The sequence below is a fragment of the Narcine bancroftii genome, chromosome 2 (assembly GCF_036971445.1).
Source record: "Narcine bancroftii isolate sNarBan1 chromosome 2, sNarBan1.hap1, whole genome shotgun sequence".
NCBI classification, from domain to species: Eukaryota; Metazoa; Chordata; class Chondrichthyes; order Torpediniformes; family Narcinidae; genus Narcine; species Narcine bancroftii.
In genome coordinates, this window is record NC_091470.1 from 84,025,427 (window position 1) to 84,051,877 (window position 26,451).

Sequence of the window (26,451 nt, forward strand, 5' to 3'; positions counted from 1 at the left end):
ATCAAAGCTCTCTCTCTTTTCTTTACTTCGCCCCTTACTCCCTTCCTTCTCTTCTCTCTCTTTAGTTCTTTACATATACATTGCTTTTACATCTTTATATATACTTTATCACCATTCTTCATTCTTCATTCTTGTTACATCTCTTCATCTCTTCTCCTGTCCTGCAAATGTTCTGCGAATTCTTGTGCTTTCTCTGGATCCAAGAACAGTCTGTTTTGCTCCCTGGGTATAAATATTTTAAGCACGGCTGGATGTCTTAATATGAATTTGTAAACATTTTTCCATAAAGTTGATTTCACTGTATTAAATTCCTTCCTTCTCTTTTAGTTCAAAACTTATGTCTGGGTAAATTATTTTTTGACCCTTGTATTCCAATGGTTTATTATTTTCTCCAATTTTATTCCTTGCCCGTTCCAGTATATTTTCTCTTGTCGTGTATCTCAAAAATTTTACTAAGATGGATCTTGGTTTTTGATGTGCCTGTGGTTTTGGAGCTAATGCTCTGTGTGTCCTTTCCATTTCCATTTCTTCCTGCATTTCTGTCATTCCCAGGACCTTTGGGATCCATCCTTTTATAAATTCCTTCATGTCTGCGCCTTCTTTACCCTCCTTCAGGCCCACTATTTTTATGTTGTTTCGCCTACTATAATTTTCTGAGATAATAACTCTTGTGTCTCTTTAATTTTTTTTGTCACTTTCTTCCAATTTTTTTTCTTAAGTCATTTACAGCTGTTTCCCGCTCTTCCACATTCTCTACTCTTTTCCCTATCTCTGTCATTACCAGTTCTAACCTTTGCATTTTATCTTCTGTTCTTTTCATTTTCCTTTTAATTGCATTAAACTCTAATGACAACCATTCTTTTAATTATCTAATTTGTTCTTCAAAAAAGACTTTATCTATATTCTGTTCATCAGTTTTACCTTTTATTTCTCTTTGTCCATCAGTTTTACCTTCTATTTCTCTGTAAACTTCTTCTGTGTCTGTATCTGTGTTTGTGTCTTCTTCTTCTCTTCTTTGTGTCTGTGTCTCTTCTGTTTTTCCTGATGAGCTGCTTGTATCTCTGTCGGGCCTCTTGTTGCTGTTCCTCCCCTCTTGGGCTGCTCGTCTGTTATGTTTCTTGATATTGGTCTTCTTGTTGATCTTTCCTCCATCTATCTTCCACATCTGTTTCATCTCACCCTCTTCTGCTGTCTACCTTATCCTCCAGCAGAGAGCCCTGGTGTCGGGCGTCTCTCAGCTGCTAGGTCAGTGACAGCCCGCTCCTCTGCTGAACCCCCCTTCTTTCTCCTCTGATTGCGCACTTTTGTTTGGCTCCAAGAGCCATTTTTGTAGTGTACCGGCTGATGGGTCGGGTGCTCCTTGTCACCACAGTATCCTGTTCCTTCCTGCAGGTAAGGCCTTCTTCCTTCTTCTCCAGCGCCTTTTTTACTTCTTCTTTTCCACCTGTTCTTACTTTCTCCTTCTTGGAAGCCATCTTCTTTCTCTTCTCTGTATCTTTATCTTCTACTTCTTGTACTTTATTTCTGTTACGCTTTGCTCTTTCCTGACTTTTTTTTCTATTTTCCTGGAGAGGGCTGGTTTTCCCGACCGGCCACTACTCCATCACGTGACTCCCCTGATGGTATTGAACTTCTTGAGAGTTACTGGAGTGCATTAATCCAGGCAAGTTCTATCACACCCTTAACTTGAGCCTTACAGATGATGAAACGGCCTTGGGCATTATGGGGTAGGTCACTCGCTACTGGATGCCTAGGTATTTGTGGCTGTTCTAGTTGAGTTTTCTGGTCAGCAAGATAGACAAAACTTTCCTTATTCTAATATATCCTAATTTCAAAGTATCATCTTCCAAACCGTGAGCTTATGATATACCAAATTTAGATCTCTTTAATCAAACTCTCTGGCTGTTACTTTATGTAGTTTTAATTCATTGATAGAACAGATAAACATTTTGCATAGCTGCGCATTAAGCCTTCCATAATGGTGAATAATAAAGCATTTACTGTATGATGATATAAAAATATATAGAAATGTAAAATGCATATATTACAAAAGAGGTACAAAATGGTATTTAAAGAGATACACAAATTTAAAGAAAAAATTCTGTGTTCACACTTCCTTCACATCTTGCAGAATGCAAGAGCAAGCCGTTAGCCTGGATGGATATTATGACATATTATATCATAGTCACTATGGTAAGACTACAAACAATAGTTCTCTTAAAGAGACAGGCACAAATTAACTAAAAATCCAAAACACAAGGTTTTAACCTTTACAAGCAATGACCCCCTGTTTGGTGGGGAACTCTGCACCTCAAATGCTGTTTAATGTCAGGCCAAATTGACTCTCTCCGAGAATAAACAGCTCTATAAACAGACATTTTCACGTGTGTCTTCTGGAACCCGATGGACTAGAACTAAACTGCACTGAGTTTTTATTGTCCAGGTGTCAGTTTAATTTAATTGATTAAACTTTTCTTTGAGTTGGACAATTGCAGGTCCAAGCTCCAGTTCAATCAAAAGCCTATTGGTTGTGAGATTGAACTTCTGGTCCTAAGGTCATGACTTAAAAACACAAAATGTTGGAGAAGCTCAGCAGGTCAAACAGTGTCCTTTATGTAACAAAGGCAAAGATACATAACAGGCGTTTCGGGCTTGTGCCCTTCATCAAAAGGGCTCAAGCCCAAAACTTTAATGAAGGGCACGTGTTAATCGCATACCCCTTCTACACATATGTGAACATCCTGCTTTAATTTGTTGCAGTTTCCTGTAATTTTTAGACGACTCATATCAGTATCATGTATAAACATTGAAATTGTAGTTTTGGTAGAATTCCAAACTATTTATATAGATGGTAAACAAATATGGACCCATTATCAATATTCATGGACTATCACTTAAAACCTTTCTCTAGTCTTCTTAACCAACTTCAATAACTAACATAAATTAAAAGAAAATTATTAAAATAGCATCCATGGGAAGAGGAGGAAACATTCCAGAGAAAGTTAACTCCGTTTCCCTTTCCACAGGTGCTACCAGACTTTTTGAGTGTTTGCAGCCTTTTCTGTTTTTATTTCAAATTTAAAGCATCTCCAGTACTTTTAATTTTTATTAACTTTACTCACAATGTGGCATTTTCTCAAATACAGCTAAGATTATACCCATTCTGTTAGTTGCTCCTTCACCTCACACATTTGAAGTTAATCCTTGTCAATGACTAGGGATACATGATACACCCCTAATTACACATCCTTCTGCATTTCTGAAAAAAAAATGAATAAAGTACATTGGTTCCCCATAATGTTATGACTAACACTTCCTCTTAATGTTACAAGAAAAATAACCTTATTGTCAAATGTAATTTTCTCATTATGTGTAAGGAAATGATTCCTCATTCTTACCAGGTGAATGTCCTATCATTGTTAAAAAGGCACAGTTTGTCTGCTTCAAGAGAAATGTTATCTGATTTGGAGGAAAATATTATTTTATCTTTATTGAGGATTATTCTCGTATGGTTACCATAAAACCTTCACACATTGTTGTTTAGGGAACTGTCTCCAATTATTAATATTATGAGGAACACATTCTCTCAGTTTATGTTGGTAATATTTTCTCATAATTTTGGAAGAATTTTCTTGCATTATTCTAAGGGCAACGTTTCTTGTTACCAGGGGGAATTGTGAACATACTATGTTCTCTTGTTGTTAGGCAACAGTTCTCTGTGATCGTGAGGAAATAGTCTCCCATAGTTACCAGTAAAGAAGATTCTAAAATTTATAGCAATAAGGAGTGAAAAGTCTCCTATTAATACCTGGAAAAAAAATGTTGGAAAAACATGTTAACATTAGAGTACATCTTTTATGGTTACCCAGAATGCATTCTCTCTGTGAACACTGGGAGTTCACATTTCAGAGGACCTCTCCTGGAGCCTCTTCAAAAGGTTTCGGTGAGCAGAGCCTGAGGTGATGGTGCAAGAATCGAGATAAGGACAATATTACTGAGGAACAAGAGAATTCAGGAAGTAGACACATGTAAGGGTAGGGTTTTCTTTCTTTTCTCTCTCTCTCTCTCCATAAATATATCTCATTGACAGTGGAAATGGCAGCCAGGATAGGACATGCTCTTCTTGTACAATGTGAATTGTCAGGGAAGCCAACAGTATCCATGATGACTTCATCTGTGGGAAGTGCATCAGCTGCAGCTCTTTACAATCCATGTTATGGATTTGGAGTTGGAATTAGATGAACTCCAGATTATTTGGGAGGCTGAGGGGGTGATAATCAGGAATTACAAGGGTGAATCACACCTAAGAGGCAGGAGGAAGGTAGCTGGGTGACAGGAGAAAGAAAGGGATGAGTCAGTCAGTGCAGGGCACCACTCTGCACACTCCCCTTAATAACATGTATATCATATTGGATACTGTTTTCGAGAACCACCTACCAGGGACAAGGCATGGTGCTCAGGTTTCTGGCAGAGTCTGGCTCTGTGGCTAAGAAAGGAAGGGAGGAAGAGGAGAAGAGATGAGCTGTAGTGATAGGGGATTCCATAGTTAGGGGAACAGATAAAGATTCTGTGGAGGAGATTGAGAATCCCAGATAGTATGTTGCCTCCTAGGTGCTAGGATCCTGGATATCACTGATCAGGTTCACGCCATTCTCAAGAGCAAGGGTGAGTAGCCTGATGACATAATCTATGTAGGGACTAATGACATGAACAGGAAGGGTGATGAGGTCCTGCAAAGAGAGTCCAGGGAGTTAGATGTGAAGTTGAAGGTCTAGATCATAAGAACATAAAAAATAGGAAGAGAATTAGGCCATTTGGCCCTTCAAGCCTGCTCCACCATTCAGTGTGATCATGGCAAATCTGATGGTTGGCCCATCTCCACCTACCTGCCTTTTCCACATATCACTTAATTCTCTGACATCTCTATCCTAAATTTACTACCCTTGATCTGGTCTCCCCTACCAATGGAAGCAACTTTTCTACCTCAATCTTATGTATGCCTTTTATAATTTTATATGTTTCTCTAAGATCTCCTTATTCTTCTAAATTCTAACAAGTACAGCCCCAGATGACTCAATCTCCCCTCATGGGCCAAACCCTTCATCTCTGGAGTCAACCTGGTGAACGTCCCCGGCACTGCCCCCAAAGTCAGTATATACCTCCTCAGATGTGGTCTAACCAGTACTTTGTGTATTTGCAGCATAACCTCCCTACTTTTAAATTCAATCCCTCTTACAATGAAGGCCAACATTTGATTTGCTTTCATGATAGCCTGCTCTACTTGCAAGCCAACCTTTTGCAATTCATGCACAAGCACTCCCAAGTCCTTCTGCACATCAGCATGCTGCAATCACTTGTCACTGAAATAATATTCTGATCTTCCTTCCAAAGTGGATAATCTCACATTTGCCCTCATTGTACTCCTTCTGCCAGACCCTTGCCTGCTCACTTATCTATATTTCTCTACAGCCTCTTCGTATCCTTTGCACAATTTGCTTTTCCACTCAATTTAGTGTCATCAGCAAACTTAGATACATTATACTTGGGCCCAGCACTGGCCCCTGCGGCGCCCCACTCACCACTGATTGCCAACCAGAAAAACAGCCCTGCACCCCAACTCTCTTCTTTCTGTTGGTTAAACAATCATCTATCCATGTTAATACAGTACATCGGCCCAATTCCATGCATCCTTATCTAATGGATAAGTCTTTTATGTGGCACCTTGCCTTCTAAAATTCCAAGTAAACAACATTCATCAGCTCTCCTCTATCTACTGCATTCATTATATCCTTAAAGAACTCCAGTAAATTTGTCAACAGGACCTTTGCTGAATTCATCCTGTTGGATCCATTTTGCTCCAGATGCCTCACTATTTCTTCTTTAATGATAGCTTGGAGCATTTTCCTAAGTACATATGTTAAACTACCTGCCCTATAGTTCCCTGCCTTTTGCGTTCATCCTTTTTTGAATAGTGGCTACATTCACCATCTTCTAATCCACCAGGACCTGCCCAGAGTCCAGAAAATTTTGGTAAATTATCACTGAAGCCTTGACTATAACTTCTGCCATTTCTTTCAATACCCTGGGATGCAGTCCATCAGGACCAGGGGATTTATTTATCTTTAGACCCTCAAGTTTTCTGAGTATGACCTCTTTAGTGGTAGCTATTACAGCCAGGTCCTCACCTCCCATCCCATCCATAACATCTGTCTTTGGCATGTTCGACATGTCCTCCACCATGAATACCAACACAAAATAGTCATTCAAAGCCTCAGCCATTTTTTCATTACCCAATATCAATTCTCCCTTCTCATTTTCCAAGGGACCAATCTTTACATTAGCCACCCTTTTATGCTTTATATAATTATAAAAACTTCTACTGTCCATTTTTATATTTTGTGCTAATCTTGTCTCATCGTCTACCTTCCCTCTCTTTATTGCTTGCTTTGTGGTACTTTGTTGCTTCTTAAACATTCCTAATCTTCTAGTTTCCCTCCGCTCTTAGCAACTTTGCATGCACAAGCTTTTCGTTTGATGCCTTCCTTTATCTCCTTAGTTATCCAAATCTGCCTGTCCCCACTCTGACTGTCCTTGCTTTTAACTGGAATATACTTTTGTTGAGCACCACGAAAAATCTCTTTGAAAGTCTTCCACTGTTCCTTAACTGTCCCTCCATATAGCCTGTGTTCCCAGTCTACCCTGGCCAACTCCTACCTTATCCCCTTGAGGTTTCCCTTGTTTGGGCATAACACACTTGTTTTAGACCGAACTATTGTGCTTTCCATTTGAATGATAAACTGAATTATACTGTGATCAGGGGGCGTAGCCATGCGAAGAACCTAGACAGATGTGTTTTGGTGAGCTCTCCATGAAGAATGCTAAATAGGCAGCTAAAACTTGAAAAGTCAAGATTCTCTTCATTCAAAATGGATAACGCTAGTAAAAAGAAGCCAAGGCAGTGAGAACAAAGACTGAAGAAGCTCCTCTTCAACCAGGAACTTCGGGTGAAAGTCCAAAAGGTGCAAAAAAAAAGTGCAAAAATGATGACGGGACTGGCAAAACCAGGTAAAACTGGGGAGTCGGGTCAAGAGCTGAACATCATCATGGTAAAATGGTGAATTTCAGTAACCGATTCAAAAATGTTGAAACGGTGATGAAAGATATTGTTATGAAACCATGTGTAACGAGCAGCAATGACAATGAACCAGACAGTGTTTACATTTAAAACACTAATTGTAATGATAGTGATCATGGTTGCATGGGGCCACTAGCAAGGCCTTGATTATAGTTACTGTTTGATTAGACTTGGCTGCCAGCAGGGAACTGACACATAGTATGTTAGATCTGTAATGGAGACTTGCAGCCTCAAGGCTGTTTACATCAACTTTAAAGTAAAGAACTTTTTCCTTCATCCATATGTTGTCTTAAGAAATCACATATATGAATACAAGATGAAACATGGTGTCAGAAGTAGGATGAAGGAAATTAAAAGGAAATACCTTAAAAGGTAAAATCTAAAGTCAGCAACTGATCAGTGAAGAGAAGCGGACACAGTGAAAAATGGAAGGATTACACCCACCATCAAAACTTTAGCTGACAGGTAATGTGGCTGAAAATTGGAACAAATTTAAACAGCATTTTGGATTGTATTTAGTGGCAGTCGGAGCTGACAAGAAAAGTGATAAAGTGAAAGCTTCAGTTTTCTTACGTCATGGGTGATGAAGCCCTGGAGGTGTATAATAACTTTACATTTGCTGCTGAAGGAGACAAAATGAAATTGGAAAAAAAATGGAACAGTTTGAGGCATACTGCATACTTAAACATAACGTGACATTTGAGAGGCACAGATTTTTCATGTATACAGAAAATGGAAGAAAGTATTGATCAGTATATGACTGAATTGAGAAACAGAAGCAAAATGTGTGAATTTGGTGGAGTGACTGACTCACTGATAAAAGAGAGACTTGTGTGTGGTATTCTAGATAATAGTCTAAGGGAAAGACTGCTAAGAGACCAAAATCTAAACCTGGAAAAATCCATAGCACTCTGTAGAACTACAGAAACTGTAAAATTGCAAGCAAAAGAGCTGTTCAATGAAACTAGCTGTAACATGGATGCAGTGAGCAAGAATAGACATAAACCGTTCAACAAAAAGCACACAAAAGTGGAAAGAGAGGCATGGCCAGTGAACAAAAATTAAAGGGACAATCAAAAGCCATATCATCGATGCAGTACACAACACCTACCAAAAAAGTGTCCAGCATATGGTAAAACATGCTATATGTACAACAAAAGCAACCATTATGCCCGTTGCTGTAGGAACCAAGTGCAACAAAGCAAGGTTCATGCAATAAATAAAAGGGAGATAGAGTAGTTTTATGTAGATGTTGTGACTGAAAACAAGAAAGAAAACAGAGACTGGATGTTGAGATTAAAAGTGAATGACATGTACATTTCAGTTAAATTGGATACTGGAGCACAAATTAATGTAATATCAGAGACTGATTTTAAGAAGATTAGACTGAGACAAAAGATGTATGGAATAAAAGTGAAGGTGACAGGATATTCAGATTTCAATATACCAGTTCAAGGAGAATGTGTGGTCAAAGTGAAACACAAGGACAAAAAGCATATGTTAGCATTCATCGTGGTACCAAAGGATGCACAGGCCATATTAGGTTTAACAGCCTGTGAGAAACAAAAGAGACCTCATCATGGACAAAAGTGAGATAACGCCATTGCAGAATTTTGATTATGAAACATACCAAAAAGGTAGTAGATTTAAATAGAAGGATGGAATTAAATATTTAGGAATAATAACATAATAATTTACAGAATGTATACTAGCTCAATTCTATCCCTCTACTAGAAAAAAAAAGAATATTTACAGAAATGGAAAGATTTGCCAATTAATAGGAAGGGTAAATTGTATAAAAATGAATGATGACATGGGGTTAGTAACAAAATCCCTACCCTCCCTGAAAAAGTTAAAAAAGTAAAAAAACATATAGAAAAGTTCAAAAGGACAGTGAAAGAAGCTGTCGGAAGAGTTGAAGAAAAGCACAGAATGCCACCAAAGAAGGAAAAATTTGTCACTACATTATCGGAACTGGAAAAAGAAAAGGATAAGGAGAGAGAAATTAAACCTACCTCGAAGAAGGAGCCTGGAGCTGTCCGGAAGCTGGTTCTCCTCAGTGAACGCCAGGGACTGGAGAGACCTTGAGCACCTTTGCCTAGGGTCTCCTCCAACACTGGCTGTTGCTAACTGAAGAACATCTACTGCGCAGAGAAGAAAAGGAAAACAGAGGCACTTTTAAAAAAAATCAAGAAGCTGACAGCTCCGTGGGTGAACCCAATGAAGAGTTTCCTTTTAGTAGAGGCTGAATCAGACTCAGAAAAAGGATTCAGAGAAGTTGGTAAGGAAACTTTACTACTGGCTTCAGAGGTTAAAATGTATATGGGCAATTTATCACTGCAACAGACTCTTAAAGTTATATCTGATAAAGTGACAGAAACTAGAGATGTGACTGGCCAGGTGCAGAGTATCTTAAAGCAAATAGATAAGAAACTAGAAGTTATGGAAGAAAGAATAAAAGGAAATGAATTTGAAATACAGAAATTAAAAGATCAAGTAAAAAAATCTTCAAGTAGTGTCAAAAATAATGAGGGAACAATTTAGTCAGAAGATAGATACTTTGGAAAACTATAGTAGAAGAAATAACATTAAAATTGTGGGGCTGAGAGAAGGTGATGAAGGTCAGGATATGAAGAAATTTTTACAAAGTTGGATACCACAAGTATTGGGAATGGAGACATTGAAATCGAGAGAACACATAGAGCTTTAAGACCAAAATGGCGGGGGCGTGGCAAGATGGCGTAAGGAACAGACGTGCCTTCCAGTCCTCTCCTGACTCTAACTTATTGTTTTGTCTTTAAGTGCCCGTTAAAACTTTTTTAAAAAGTTTATAAATAGTATGAGGTGTTGAATTAATACCTAATGGTACATTTGTTAAAAAAAAGTAAAAGGAAACATCAACAGATTGTTAAAAAATTATATTTTCTGAAATTATCTGAGCCTGCTTGTTTACAAAAAGCCACGACTCAGCGTGAAATGGATCCAGGAAAAGAAGCGAAGAATTCGCCCTTGGAGCTCTGTTCTGATTTCCTAAGTCTTTCTGAAGATCGTTTTCAGCAGCCTTTAGAATAAAGGGCTGGCCGGATGCTAGTATTTCAAACAACGTCTACTGAGACTTTGACTACTGAATTCGCTGGGGCGCCACCAGTTGGAGATATACCATCAGTTATAACAGCTCTTCCAGATACTGACGTAACGAAGCTTTTAAAGGAGGTTTGGATCAAAGATAACCCTGATCATCAGCCTCCTGATACTTCTGGGGGGTCTGTGACAGGAGCTCTTACACGGAGTCAAACTGCAAGAAAAGCTACTAAATTAAAAGAAGGGATAGAAGGTCCTCTGATTCCACAAGAACAGCAGGATCCCACCATGTCTGGATCTACTGATGTTGATATACTTTTCAAGAGTCATGAACATAAGATATTTTCTTCAATGATGCATTTAGGAGATTCTATGAATAATTTTACTTCTAAGATTAATGCATTGGTGGATGTCAATACTCAACAGATGGCTGATTATGGAGCTTTTAAAGTCGAAACTATTGAAAGACTTGAGATGTGTGATCAAGGATTATCTGATGTACAAGATCAATTGCAAGATGTGAATAAAACAATTGAAATGCTACAGATTCAGAATAAAAATTTAGCAAAAAAGGTTGATTATTTGGAGAACCAATCCAGACGGAATAATGTGAAAATTGTTGGCTTGCCAGAAGGCATAGAAGGGTCAGATCCAAGAAAATTTTTCACTGAATGGATTCCACAAGTGTTGGGACAAGATAAGTTTCCTGAAGGTTTAATATTGGTACGGGCTCATAGAGCTTTGAGAAGGAGACCTTTCTCAGGACAGAATCCAAGACCTGTTCTGGTTTGCTGTTTAAATTACTGTGATAGAGAGACTATTTTACATATGGCTATTAGAAATGCACAGCAAAACAGATCTCCTTTGATGGTTCAGAGTAATTGTGTTTTCTTTTATCCGGATTTGAGTCAGGAAATTATGTTTCAACGACGTGAATTTAATTCTGTGAAAGAATTATTGTGGAAAAAAGGATATAAGGCAACATTTAGATACCCTGCGGTACTGAAGATTTTTCAGGATGGATATCAACCAAAGTTCTTTGATAATCCTAAAGAAGCTATGGATTTTGCTCAGTCTTTACCAATTACACAATTCCAGGAACGACGTAGTCCTCCACGGTCTCCAAAGAGGGCAGAGCTGCAAGAAGGGAATTTGATTTCTGGAAGAAATGGTGGTCGCAATGGCAAAGTTGATTTTAAAAAATGTTTAAAAAATTTTTTAATATATTATTTTTGTTGAGAAGATTTTAAATAGTGATGGGAGTTGGGAGAGGGAACTGGGTGGGCACCAATTTCCAGAAGTCATCAGCTGCGTGTGAGTTATCTCACACCCTATATTTTGGGGGAGTTACCGCATTAGGCGGTTTAAACAGGAGGAGGTAATTGTGACCTCCGACCTGTTTTTTTTTTATTTTTGGGTTAGGGAGTGAAGCTTTTTTTTTAATCTTTTTTAAATAATTAAATTTTTTTATATTTTACTTTTTTTATTTTTTTTAGTTTTTGGTTGTAATTTCAAAGGGGAATTAAGGGTTTTTTTTCTTTTTTTCTTTTATTGGGGGGTTTCTTTTTTTTCTTCTTTTTTTTTCTCTCTTTTTTTTCCCTTTGTTTGTTTCTTGTTGTTGTGTTTTATTGAGTGTAAGAAATGTCTAAATTGAAGTTTGCTTCTCTTAATGTTCAGGGTTTAAATAATCCTATTAAGCGTAAGAAAGTACTTGCTTATTTAAAAAAATTAAAAGTTGATGTTGCTGTTTTACAGGAAACTCATTTAACAGATAAAGAACATTTGAAACTCAAACATGAATGGGTTGGGCAAGTTTTTTATTCTTCGTTTAATTCTAAGGCAAAAGGTGTGGCAATTTTGGTACATAAGAATCTACCATTTCAGTTACAGAATGAAGAGAAAAATGGTGGAAGATTATTAAAATTAAATTATACAATCTTTAATGAGGTATGGACTTTGCTTGATGTTTATGCTCCTAATGTTGAAGATACAGGTTTTGTTGTGGATATGTTTTTATTACTTGGACAATCGAACTCTAATGTGATGATTGGGGGAGGTTTGAATGTGGTGTTGGAGCCTTTATTAGATAAGTACCCAAGAGTAATTAAGAAGTCTAAGATGGCAATCCAAGTGATTAATATGATGGCAGATTTGAATTTAATTGATATTTGGCGAAGAGTTAATCCTACAGAGAAAGATTTTTCTTTTTATTCCTCGTGACATAATTCTTTTTCTAGAATTGATTATTTTTTAATATCAGCACATTTGCAAGATAGGGTTACATCTGTGGAGTATAAGGCAAGATTGGTTTCGGATCATTCATTATTATTATTAGAATATTTGAGTTCACAAGATGTTCAGAAAGCTTCAAGATGGAGATTTAATACTCTTTGGCTTGGCTTCGCGGACGAAGATTTATGGAGGGGGTAAAAAGTCCACGTCAGCTGCAGGCTCGTTTGTGGCTGACCAGTCCGATGCGGGACAGGCAGACACGATTGCAGCGGTTGCAAGGGAAAATTGGTTGGTTGGGGTTGGGTGTTGGGTTTTTCCTCCTTTGCCTTTTGTCAGTGAGGTGGGCTCTGCGGTCTTCTTCAAAGGAGGCTGCTGCCCGCCAAACTGTGAGGCGCCAAGATGCACGGTTTGAGGCGTTATCAGCCCACTGGCGGTGGTCAATGTGGCAGGCACCAAGAGATTTCTTTAGGCAGTCCTTGTACCTTTTCTTTGGTGCACCTCTGTCACGGTGGCCAGTGGAGAGCTCGCCATATAATACGATCTTGGGAAGGCGATGGTCCTCCATTCTGGAGACGTGACCCATCCAGCGCAGCTGGATCTTCAGCAGCGTGGACTCGATGCTGTCGACCTCTGCCATCTCGAGTACCTCGACGTTAGGGGTGTGAGCGCTCCAATGGATGTTGAGGATGGAGCGGAGACAACGCTGGTGGAAGCGTTCTAGGAGCCGTAGGTGGTGCCGGTAGAGGACCCATGATTCGGAGCCGAACAGGAGTGTGGGTATGACAACGGCTCTGTATACGCTTATCTTTGTGAGGTTTTTCAGTTGGTTGTTTTTCCAGACTCTTTTGTGTAGTCTTCCAAAGGCGCTATTTGCCTTGGCGAGTCTGTTGTCTATCTCATTGTCGATCCTTGCATCTGATGAAATGGTGCAGCCGAGATAGGTAAACTGGTTGACCGTTTTGAGTTTTGTGTGCCCGATGGAGATGTGGGGGGGCTGGTAGTCATGGTGGGGAGCTGGCTGATGGAGGACCTCAGTTTTCTTCAGGTTGACTTCCAGGCCAAACATTTTGGCAGTTTCCGCAAAGCAGGACGTCAAGTGCTGAAGAGCTGGCTCTGAATGGGCAACTAAAGCGGCATCATCTGCAAAGAGTAGTTCACGGACAAGTTTCTCTTGTGTCTTGGTGTGAGCTTGCAGGCGCCTCAGATTGAAGAGACTGCCATCCGTGCGGTACCGGATGTAAACAGCGTCTTCATTGTTGGGGTCTTTCATGGCTTGGTTCAGCATCATGCTGAAGAAGATTGAAAAGAGGGTTGGTGCGAGAACACAGCCTTGCTTCACGCCATTGTTAATGGAGAAGGGTTCAGAGAGCTCATTGCTGTATCTGACCCGACCTTGTTGGTTTTCGTGCAGTTGGATAATCATGTTGAGGAACTTTGGGGGACATCCGATGCGCTCTAGTATTTGCCAAAGCCCTTTCCTGCTCACGGTGTCGAAGGCTTTGGTGAGGTCAACAAAGGTGATGTAGAGTCCTTTGTTTTGTTCTCTACACTTTTCTTGGAGCTGTCTGAGGGCAAAGACCATGTCAGTGGTTCCTCTGTTAGCGCGAAAGCCGCACTGTGATTCTGGGAGAATATTCTCAGCGACACTAGGTATTATTCTATTTAGTAGAATCCTAGCGAAGATTTTGCCTGCAATGGAGAGCAACGTGATTCCCCTGTAGTTTGAGCAGTCTGATTTCTCGCCTTTGTTTTTGTACAGGGTGATGATGGTGGCATCACGAAGATCCTGAGGCAGTTTACCTTGGTCCCAACAAAGCTTGAAAAACTCATGCAGTTTGGCATGCAGAGTTTTGCCGCCAGCCTTCCAGACTTCTGGGGGGATTCCATCCATACCTGCTGCTTTGCCACTTTTCAGTTGTTCGATTGCCTTATATGTCTCATCCAGGGTGGGAACCTCATCCAGCTCTAGCCTTAGGGGCTGTTGAGGGAGCTGGAGCAGGGCGGAATCTTGGACTGAGCGGTTGGTACTGAAAAGAGATTGGAAGTGTTCTGACCATCGGTTGAGGATGGAGATCTTGTCGCTGAGGAGGACTTTGCCGTCTGAGCTGCGCAGCGGGCTTTGGACTTGGGGTGAGGGGCCGTACACAGCCTTTAGAGCCTCGTAGAAACCCCTGAAGTCGCCAATGTCCGCGCTGAGCTGTGTTCGTTTGGCGAGGCTAGTCCACCACTCATTTTGGATCTCCCGGAGTTTGCGCTGAAGATGGCTGCATGCGCGACGGAAGGCTTGTTTCTTCTCTGGACAGGACGGCTTTGTAAGGTGAGCCTGGTGGGCAGCTCGCTTCTTTGCCAGCAGCTCCTGGATTTCCTGGCTGTTTTCGTCAAACCAGTCCTTGTTTTTCCTGGAGGAGAAGCCCAGTACCTCTTCAGTGGATTGCAGTATGGTAGTCTTCAACTGATCCCAGAGGGTTTCAGGGGACGGGTCCGTGAGGCGGGTTGCAACGTCGAGCTTTGCTTTGAGGTTTGCCTGGAAGTTTCCTCTCGCTTCGTCTGACTGCAGTTTTCCAACATTGAACCTCTTTCTGGGGGCTTTATTGTTCCTGGGCTTTGGCTTGAAGTGAAGGTTGAGCTTGCAGCGAACCAGCCGGTGGTCAGTGTGGCATTCCGCGCTAGGCATGACCCTGGTGTGGAGCACATCTTGTTTGTCACTTTCTCGCACCAGGATGTAGTCCAGGAGGTGCCAGTGTTTGGATCGGGGATGCATCCAGGTGGTCTTAAGGCTGTCCCTCTGCTGAAAAAGGGTGTTTGTAATGACAAGCCGCTGTTCTGCGCAGAGCTCCAACAGGAGGCGCCCATTGTCGTTGCACTTGCCGACGCCATGCTTGCCCAGGATTCCTGGCCAGGTTTCTGAGTCTTTGCCGACACGAGCGTTGAAGTCGCCCAGGATGACAACCTTGTCGGCTGTAGGGGTACGTTGGATGAGGTTGCCCAGGTCGGTGTAGAACTTGTTCTTTTCTGCTGGTTCCGCCTGGAGGGTTGGAGCATAGACACTGATGAGGGTGATGTGACGCTTGTTTTGAAGTGGGAGTCGCATGGACATGATTCGGTCCGAGAGGACTGTCGGAAGGTTTTCGAGTTTGGAGGCAATGAAGCTCTTGACCATGAAGCCTACACCAGATAGGCGTCGTTCATCCGAAGGCTTGCCAGACCAGTAGAGTGTGTAGCCCGCGCCGCGTTCTTGGAAGCTGCCTACATCTGCCAGGCGGACTTCACTGAGAGCGGCTATGTCGATGTCAAGTCTGAGGAGTTCATGTGCAATGAGGGCAGACCGACGTTCAGGTCGATGGCTGTCAGTCTTATCTAGCATGGTTCTGATGTTCCAGCATGCTAGCTTGAGTTTGTGAGCATCTTTTGAGGGGGAGGACGTGGAGGGGGAGGACGTGGAGGGGGAGGACGTGGAGGGGGAGGACGTTGAGGGGGAGGACGTGGACCTGTCCTCGGGCCTGCGCAAAGGAGCTTTTAGGTGGAGTGCAGTGCGCGCAGTACTGGCCCCACCCTTTACACCCATGGTTCGTGTGCCGTGGCCAAGCAAGCTGGGACGTGGCAGCGAGGTCCTTGGGTCGTAGGTTTTATATCGGAGTGGCCTTCTCCTATGCAGGTTTCTTACCCAGGCTGGAGGGGCCTGCCTCCCCTCCTAGTCGGTCCATACTGCCCGGACCGGGGCCTCCGTCTGCCTCACTCGACCGAGGCCGGGGCCGCCGCCTCCCCCTTGCTCCTGCCCGTATCGGGGCCGCCGCCGTCTACCCTTCGCCCGGACCGGGGCCGGGGCCGCCGCTGCTCTCCCTGTGCCCGGACTGGGGCCACCGCCTCCCCCTTGCTCCTGCCCGTATCGGGGCCGCCGCCGTCTACCCTTCGCCCGGACCGGGGCCGGGGCCGCCGCTGCTCTCCCTGTGCCCGGACTGGGGCCGCCGCCTCCCCCTTGCTCCTGCCCGTATCGGGGCCGCCGCCGTCTACCCTTCGCCCGGACCGGGGCCGGGGCCGCCGCTGCTCTCCCTGTGCCCGGACTGGGGCCGCCGCCTCCCCCTTGCTCCTGCCCGTATCGGGGCCGCCGCCGTCTACCCTTCGCCCGGACCGGGGCCGGGGCCGCTGCTGCTCTCCCTGATTTAATACTATGCTATTGCAAAAACCAGAATTTATTAGTTTTTTAAAACAGCAAATTGAAATTTTTATTGGTATTAACTGTAATTCTGTTTCTAGTCATTTTGTTTTATGGGATGCAATGAAAGCTTTTTTGCGAGGTCAAATTATCAGTTATGCCTCTAAAGTAAAGAAGGAGAGAATTAAAGAGATTGAAGACTTAGAGGAAAAGATAACTGCTACTGAAAAAGAATTTCAAAATCATGCTACCGAAACGCAAAAGAATCAGTTAACTAATTTAAAATTTAAATATAATGAATTACAAACATATCGGTTTGAATGTTTAATGAATCGAACTAAGCATAAGTTTTATGAATGGGGTGAGAAAGCTCATAAAGTTTTGTGATGGCAATTAAAAAAGGAACATTATCTAGGATTATACCAGCGATTAGAAAGAAATCAGGTATTACTTTTAATCAAAAGGAGATTAATGAGGAATTTTGTAATTTCTATAAACAATTGTATACTTCGGAATATAAAGATGTAACTGGAGACGCAATAGATTCTTTCTTTGAAAATATTAACTTGCCACAATTGAATCAAGAAGACAGACAAGAGTTAGATAAACCTTTTACAGAAGATGAAATAGAAAGGGCAATAAGAGACATGCCGAATGGAAAGGCACCTGGTGAAGATGGGTTTTCTATAGAGTTTTATAAAGTTTTTTTTATGCTGATGTATCTTCTATTTATAAGGATGTATTACAACAAACTTACAATATTTTTCAATTACCTGAGTCTTGTTCTAACGCAATAATTACGGTTATACCAAAAAAAGATAAAGACCCTTTACAGGTTTCTTCTTATAGACCAATTTCGTTGTTAAATGTAGATTATAAAATTGTAGCTAAAATTATGGCTAATAGATTAGCTCAATATCTGCCTAAAATTATACATGGTGATCAAACGGGATTTATAAAAAACAGGTATGCGTCAGATAATATTTTACGGTTAATAACCTTGATAAATAAATCTAAATTTCAGTTGAATTATCCAATAGTGGTTTCATTGGATGCAGAAAAGGCTTTTGATAGAGTGGAATGGAAGTTTCTGTTCAAAGTACTTGAGAAATTTTGTTTTGTTTCTTCATTTATTGGATTGGTAAAGGCTTTATATATTAGCCCGAAGGCTAGAATTGCTGTTAATGGCCAAGTTTCAGAATCTTTTAGTTTGACAAGATCTACTAGACAAGGATGTCCGTTGTCACCTGCTTTATTTGCTATAGTTATTGAACCTTTAGCACAATTAATACGTCAAAATGAAAATGTTAAAGGTATGAGAGTTCTGAATGAGGAATATAAGATTAATTTATTTGCTGATAATGTTTTATTATATTTGGTGGATCCGGATATTTCTTTACCTGCAATTCAAGAATGTTTAGAAATTTATGGCCAATTATCTGGTTACAAAGTAAATTGGGCTAAAAGTGAAATTTTACCAATTTGTAAAGGTGATTATTCAGTATATAAAAATATTACAATTTTGAAGTGGACTACACAAATTAAATATTTAGGAATTAATGTTAATACGGAATTTCAAGAATTATATTCAATTAATTATTTTCCTTTAATAACAAGGATTAAATTAGATTTGATTAGGTGGAGGGATCTACCTTTGGGTTTACTAGGGAGGATTAATACCATAAAAATGAATATTTTTCCTAGAATACAATATTTGTTTCAATCAATTCCTTATTTTTAAAAAAAAAGTTTTTTTAAGGATTTATATAAAGCAATTAGAGAATTCTTATGGAAGGGAAAATTTTCGAGAGTAGCAATGATAAAATTGAAGTGGGATTTTCAATTTGGAAGTTTAAGATTACCGAATTTTCAGCATTATTATGAAGCAGCTCAATTCAAATTTCTTAGTGCATTAATGAATATGGACGACCCACCTAGTTGGGTAAAGATAGAAATGGCGGTTATTTTAGAAAAATTTCCTCATGAGTTTTTGTTTCAATGGAATAAAAATTTATTACGAACTTATGATGTGCCAATATTGAAACATTTATTGAATTTATGGACAAGTAAACTTAAAAAATTGGGACTTAAAAATATATATTCTGGAAGATTGCCATTATATAATCAACTTGTTCCTTTTACGGTTTCCAATGCCACTTTGAAACAATGGGAAAAGAAGGGAATAAAAAAATTATCTGATTGTTTTTTTGAGGGTTGTTTTTGTTCCTTTGACAAATTACAAAGGAAATATGATATTAGTGCAAATTCTATATTTGTATATTATCAATTAAGATCTTTTGTAAAACAGTTATGTGGTCGACATATGATTTTATTGCCTGAATCTAGTTTTGAAGAATATGTACTTTCAATACCAAAAAAGGGATATATATCTGATTGGTATTGTATTTTACAAGAAATTGATAGTAAAAAAGACTGGGATAAAGATAAGTTGAAATGGGAAAAAGATTTAGGACATAAAATAGCTGAAGAAGCTTGGATGGAAATTTGTCAGAATAGTATTCGGAAATTAATTAATGCTAGACTAGCGATGATTAATTATAATTTTATTCATCAGCTATATTTAACGCCGGAGAAATTAAAAAAATTTGGTTTTAGTAAGTTGGATTCTTGTTTTCGATGTGATCAGACGGCCAATACTTTTTTGCATACTGTTTGGCTTTGTGATCGATTGCAATAGTTTTGGAAAGGTATTCAATCTGTTTTTAACAGTTTATATAATATCCATCTTGTATTAGATCCCGATATATTTTTATTAGGGAACATGCAATCATTAATCGATTTAGGTTTAGAGGATTATCAGATTTCATTTATTTATTTAGCTTTAGTTGTGGCTAAGAAATGTATAGCACTTACTTGGAAAGATAGAAATATACTAACTTTAGATAAGTGGTATTTGGAAATGAAATTTTGTTTGACTATGGAAAGGATATCTTTTTCAATTCAGGATAAGATGTCTTTTTATAAGTTAAAGTGGACTCCGTTTGCTAATTATATGCATTTAAGTTTGATTTAAATATATGTTTAAGTGTGATATTTTAGTATTGACAATTTTTTTGTTGTTGTTAGAATTGTTTTAGGTTAAGTTTTATCTCTTTTTTTTGTAAGTGGGTATTTTTTTTCATATATATTATTGTCAGTTTTATTAACTCTTCACTCTTTATTTTGGGGGGAGGGTTGGACTAATTTTAAGTTAGACTATTAATATTGTGTTACAATTAACGGGGGGGTGGTTATTTTGTGTAGTTTTCTGATGTAATATTGTAATCATACCTTTTTAAATTCTTTTTTTCTATTTTTATTTAAATGTAATTCTTTATTGTATTCATGTTATAAAATTTTAAATAAAGTCTTTTAAAAAAAAGACCAAATGGCAAGAAGGTCAAAATCTTCATCCAATATTGATCAATTTCCTTCGCTACGAGATGAGAGACAAAGTGTTGGAACTAGTAGCAAAGCAAGCAGAAGCAAGACAAGCCCCAAAGATCGACAATGGAAACAAGATTTTTTTTCTATCTGGATATAAGTTTTGAATTGTTGAAAAGGAGAAAGGAATTTAATGTAGTTAAAAATATATTGTGGAAGAAGGGTTATGCATTTGTTTTGAGATATCCTGGTGTATTAAAAAATTTCCTTGATAAGCATAATTTTTTTCAGATCCCAATAAAGCCAAAGGTTTTGCTGAATCTTTGCCTGCTAAGGTGGGAAGTAAGGGGTAAAGAGGTTTATTGATTGGTCTGATGGACCAGACAGGGTTTATTACAAAAAAAACGACAGCTGATAATATAGTGAGATTTTTAATGATAAATGTAGCTCAAAAAAGTAAAGTTCCAGCGGTAGCTGTTACTATAGATGCAGAAAAAAGCATTTGTTAGATTAGAATGGGACTTTTTATTTAAGGTGTTCTATAAGTTTGGATTTCCTGAAATATTTATAAAAAGAATAAAAGCATTGTATAATGAACCAAAGGCAAAAGTAGTAGCAAATGGTCAAATGTGGAGCTTAATTAGATTAGAAAGGTCTTCTCTGCAGGGTTGCCCACTCTCACTATTCCTATTTGCATTGGCAATAGAATCGTTAGCAAAAGTGATTTGAAGAGATGAGGAAATTACTGGTTTTGAGATAGGAGATAAAGTTCATAAAATTGGTCATTTTGCAGATGATGTTATAGTATATTTGACTAAACCAGAAATCTCATTGAATAGATTAAATGAAAGATTAATAGAATATGGATTAGTATCAGGATATAAGGTTAACGTGGATAAAAGTGAAATGATGCCAATGGTTAATGCAAACTATACTCAATGTAAAAAGTTAGAAAAATTTAAATGGCAAAATGATGCAATTAAATATTTGGGGATAATAGTAAGTAAACAATTGAATAATTTATATAAATTTAACTATTTACCACTTTTAAAAAGATTAAAGGAAGACTTTAAAAGATGGAAGGAATTACCAATAACGTTAATAGGGTGTGTGAATTGTGTCAAAATGAATATTTTTCCTAGAATTCAATACTTATTTCAAACATTACCAATTCAGGAGCCTGAAATGTTTTCTAGATGATTAAATAAGAATGTTAGGGAGTTTTTATGGAGAGGAAAATCAGGAAGGATAAGTATGGAAAAGTTAACATAGAAAAAAGATCAGGGAGGTTTGAGATTACCAAATTTTAAAAATTATTATAAGGCAGCTCAACTGGGATTTTTGTCTTGGTATCAAAGAGGGGAAAAAGTATCATAAGTATATATTGAATTAAATAATATAGGTGAAGTAAGTCCAGAGCAAATACTGTATAAATGGAACTATGTAATTTTTAAAGGTAGAAAAGAAATAACAATTTTAAAACATTTGCTTCAAATATGGAATGAGATACTTGTAGAAAGAGGAATAAGAAATTATCAGTTGGCTCAATTAACTTTAAGACAAAATCAACTACTTCCATTTACAATGAATGATTCTTTATTTGACATTTGGTATGAAAAAGGTATACAGAAAATACAAGATTGTTTTCGAGGCTCAATTTTCATGATATTTAATCAATTAAAGGAGAAATTGTGGCGCTCTGAGGAGCTGAAGTAAACCACTGCCACCACACTGATGATTATCAACGACTGTTTTTATTCAAATTCAGCACGCCCCTTTAAGGACAGCATGAGCTCAGTCACCTGGTGCATTGTGACATCATAATCGCTGCCCAGGGCGCGCACTGGAAGGGATGCTGGAGTCAAGCAGTGCGTGATACAAGCAGGGCCGGTTCGCCATTAGGCTGTGTGCCGCCACACAACCACCCCCCCCCCCCCCCAGAACTGGCTACGCATCCTGTCACTTGGGTGGCCAGCCCCGCCGTTTGGGCACGGCCGCCTGGACCGGTTGAGATAAGCCTAGGTGGGGGGCTTTCAAGTGGTCCACGGTAAACAATTCCACCCTGCCCCCACATCCAAAGTAAAATTTTCACCCGACCACCAGAGACCCTTGTACGGCCCCTCGTAAGGCTGCTGCAGTGGTGCTCTCTGTGGTCCTCTTCTGACAAAGACGAATTGTGCCACATCAAGTTCTTTGGGCCAATGAGACAGTTGGGTGCCATGGTGCCATGGGGGCAGTGGGGTCAGGTTGTCCAGGTGTTTACAGAGGTCGGCAAAGGCGCTCACCTTCGCTGTGCGTGGCCTCCACTTGCGGGCCAAAGAATTCCCCTGGCAGGGAGAGTGATGCGCCGTAGACCATTTCAACTGACGAGGCTTGAAGGTCCTCCTTGGGCACCGTTCTGATTCCGAGAAGGATCCAGGGCAACTCGTCCACCCAGACGGGGCCGGAAAGCCTGGCCATCAGGGCGGACTTTAAGTGGTGATGGAACCTCTCTACCAACCCATTAGGCTGTGGGTGGTAGGTCGTGGTGTGGTGCAGTGTTACCCCTAAAAGCCTCGCCAGTTGTAACCATAGGGTGGAGGTAAATTGAGCACCCCTGTCGCTTGTAATATGCGCTGGCACGCCGAAACGAGCGATCCATTGGCCGACCAGGCTCTAGAGCACATCTCTGCTGATGTTTCCGGGACCTGGTAGCGCGACTCCCCGGACACCGGCAAGGGGCCCACAACATCTACGTGAATATGATGGAACCGCTGCAGTGCCGGGTCAAAATGTTGGACAGGGGCCTGCGTGTGCCTGTGGACAATGGAGGTCTGGCATTAGATGCAGTTGCGGGCTAGTGCTGCAACCTCCTTCTTGAGGCCATGCCAGATGAATTGCCAAACCACCATGCGGATGGTAGTCTTTACTGAGGGGTGGGTGAGATTGTGGATGGAACTGACGACCCTACCCCTCCAGTCCAGTGGAACTACCGGGTGCAGAGGTATCGCAGAGCAGCGGCTGGGCGGAATCGGGGAGGCAGATATCCTCAAGCTGGAGCCTTGATACTGTGGTGCGGAGAGCCTGGATTTCGGCATCGCGCTGTTGGACTTGTGTGAGCTGTGCGTAGTCGAGACCGGAAACTAGCGTGATGGCCTGGCGGGAGAGCGCGTCAGTGACTACATTGTCCTTACCTGCCCTGTACCGGATGTCCATTGTGAATTCCAAGACGTAGGACAGGTGGCACTGTTGCCTGGCTGACCACGGGTCCTTGGCCATTGATAGTACTTGGGTGAGGGGCTTGTAGTAAAGACCATAAAAGTCCTGCCCTCTAGGAAATATCAAAAATGGCGGATGGCCAGGTACAGCACCAGGAGCTCCCAGTTGAATGCAGTGTATTTGAGTTCAGGAGGCCGCAACTGCCTACTGAAAAAAGGCTAGCGGGCACCACTGTCCGTCCAGCCTCTGCTCGAGCACCCTTCCGACCCCCGTGGTAGAAGCATCGACTAATAGCGCCGTATGTGCTTCCAGGCGCGGGTGCACTAACAAAGTTGCTTCAGCAAGGGCCCGCTTCGTCACTGCGAAAGCCTCATCTGCCTCCCCTGACCAGGCCAGGTCTTCTCCTTTGTCGCTATCAGCGCAAACAGAGGGCTCATGATGCGGGCGGCGTTGGGGATGAATCAATGGTAAAAGTTCACCATCCCTACAAATTCCTGTAGCCCTTTGAGGGAGGAGGGCTTGGGGAAACATTGGACGGCTGCCACCTTCTCCACTGTCGGAGATGCCCCAGACGCTGTGATGGTGTGCCCCAGGAACTGCAAAGTTTGTTTCCCGAACTGGCATTGGGCCTTGTTTACCGTGAGGTCGAATTCTGCCAGCCAGGCAAACAGGGTATGGAGATGGGCCTTGTGCTCTTTGTGAGTGTAGCTAGCTACCAGGATGTAGTCTAGGTAGATAAAGACAAAATCCAAATCCCCACCCATTGCATTCGTGAGGCACTGGAATGACTGGGTGGAGTTCTTCAGGCCGAATGGCATGAGGAGAAACTCGAACAGGCCGAAGGGGGTTATAATGGTGGTCTTTCCAATGTCCTTGGGGTGGACAGGGATCTGGTGGTATTCGCACACCAGATTGACCTTTGAAAAAAACCGTGCGCCATGGAGGTTGGCTGCGAAGTCTTGGATATGGGGGACTGGGTACCTGTCTGGAGTCATGGTGTCGTTCAGCCATCTGTAGTCTCCGCAAGGCCTCCAACCTCCCGATGAGTTTGGGACCATGTGTAGCGGTGCTGACCAAGCGCTGTTCGATTGCCAAATGATGCCCAACTCCTGGAGTCTGGAGAATTCCTCCTTGGCTTGCTTCAGTTTCTCCGGCGGCAGCCGTTTAGCCCTGGTGTGGATCAGGGGGGCCTTGTGTGGGGACATGATGGAATATTCCTGTGGTGAATGTCTGCCAAGCTGCCTGTCTTCCCACTCTGGCGAGCCTTGCTGTACTAACATTGGCTGTGCATTATCTCTACTGTTAAGGTCACTCCCCTTGGATATAACTGTATATGCATCTATTGTCTTTCATTATTGTACCATGAGTTTCTGCTAATAAAAGCCATGATTATTATTTGACCACAATGTCTTTGTCTAGTTCATCAACTGGCACTTCAACTCCATGTCGTGAGAAGGCAATGTCAAAGCGAGGCTCCAGGATGGCAGGGAACTCACTGAGGATCCCGGTGAATTCATCTTCGGCAGCGGCGACTGTGGCGATCTCCAACCTGGCGTCCCCTGCCATGCCCAGGGGCACCGAGTGTAAGGTGCGGACATTGAGCAGCCTCCCGCCCCTCACGTCCACCAGCAGGCCATGAGCACTTAGGAAGTCAGCCCCCAACAGCGTTGTGCTCATCGAGGCCAGGATGAACCTCCAAGTGAACTTCTCTTCCCCGATCTGTATCTGTGCCCTACGAGTGCCAAAGATTTTGATTGTAGAGCCATTGGCAGCCTGCAGGGTTGGACCGGGGGTTCGAGTCTGTGTTTCCAGCACTGTGGTGGGAGAAGGATGCTCAGCTCAGCCCCTGTGTTGACTAGGAACCGGCGGCCTGTGGATCTGTCTTGGATGTAGAGGAGGCTGTTCACATGGCCAACCGCTGCAGCCATCAATGGCAGTTGGCCTGGCCGTTTCCCTGGTAATCGCAGGGCTGCAGCACTTGCGGGCTTTAGCCCCACCAGTGTTGATGGTAGAAGCACCATGATGACTGGGCTTCTTCGGGCTTGCCCTTGGGGGGGATTTTGCTGATGACAGGGTGCCAGCTTGGAGACCTGGCTGAGTGCTGCCTCGTTCTCCTGCTCAGCCTGCCAGAGGGCATCTGCCCAGGTTGCTGCCTTGCGAGGGTCGGAGAAGTCCTCTTCAGACAGATGGAGCCAAATGTCCTCTGGTATCTGTTCTGGAAAGATCTGTCTGAAGAGGAAGCACAGCTCATGATCCTCTGCCAGGGCCAGCATCTCATCCATGAGGGCTGAGGGGCTGCGGTCCCCCAACCCGTCTAGATGTAAGAGTCTGGACGCACGCTGCTGGGGTGAGAGGCCAAACTTCCCCAGGAGCAAATTCATGAGGGCTGTGTACTTTTTGGTCGCTGGTGGCCGATGGATGATATAGTCCACCCTCGCCGCCTTGTCCTGATTGAGGGTGCCCACGACATGGTAAAACTTGGTGGTATCAGCCTTGATGTCGCGGAGGTGGAATTGTGCCTCCACTTGGCCAAACCACGTCCGTGGGCGATGTAGCCAGAAAGGGGGAGATTTGAGGGCTATCGCGTTAACCTCTGCCATATCCATCGTTAGTTGGGTCCAGAAGGTCATTTGGGCCTGTTGGGGTCACCAATGTGGTGCTCTGAGGAGCTGAAGTAAACCACTGCCACCACACCGATGGTCAATAATGACTGTTTTTATTCAAATTCAGCGCACCCCTTTAAGGACAGCATGCGCTCAGTCACCTGGTGCATTGTGACATCATAATCGCTGCCCAGGGCATGCACTGGGATGCTGGAGTCAAGAAGAAATCTCTGACGACGCCATCTCCTAATGGCGATACAAGCAGGGCCGGTTCGCCATTAGGCTGTGCGCCGCCACACAATATGGGATATCACAAAATACAATATTTGTATATTATCAATTAAGATCATACAGTGTATTTGAAGAGGAAAATAGAAACAGATTTGAGACTTATGGAGCCCAGTCAATTTGAATATGTTATAACAGATAATTTTATTATTTGAAGGTTTATAACCACTATGTATCATAAATTACAAGAAACAAAGGAGAAAAAAGATCTGTATAAAACTAAATTGAAATGGGAACAGGACAAATATACAAATTCAAGAAGAAATATGGACGAAATTATATAGAGACAGTGTAACTAATACAATTAATATTAGATATCAAATGGTTCAATATAGTTTTACATCAAATATACTATACACTGTATAAGTCGAATAAAT

At 41.5% G+C, this 26,451-nt stretch overlaps 1 protein-coding gene across 2 annotated transcripts; it reads right to left on the minus strand.

Moving 5' to 3' along the window:
* On the minus strand, positions 1-25,880 carry LOC138753845 (uncharacterized). Of its 2 annotated transcripts, none has more exons than XR_011351458.1 (2): positions 3,399-8,365; positions 1-3,259 (listed from the first exon to the last, which is right to left on the minus strand). XR_011351458.1 is itself a non-coding variant. In XM_069917308.1 (2 exons), exon 1 carries the CDS (start codon positions 25,811-25,813, stop codon positions 24,857-24,859), a length of 957 nt encoding a protein of 318 aa, XP_069773409.1. In that variant the 5' UTR covers positions 25,814-25,880; the 3' UTR covers positions 1-3,259; positions 23,159-24,856. The 2 variants fall into 2 exon arrangements, 1 of the variants encoding a protein (XP_069773409.1); XM_069917308.1 differs by lacking the exon at positions 3,399-8,365 and adding an exon at positions 23,159-25,880.
* Positions 25,881-26,451: the final 571 nt, after the last annotated feature.

Coding starts and splice junctions, on each gene's coding strand:
- LOC138753845 (XM_069917308.1), bottom strand. CDS start 25,813: ATGACCTTCTGGACCCAACTAACGATGGATATGGCAGAGGTTAACGCG.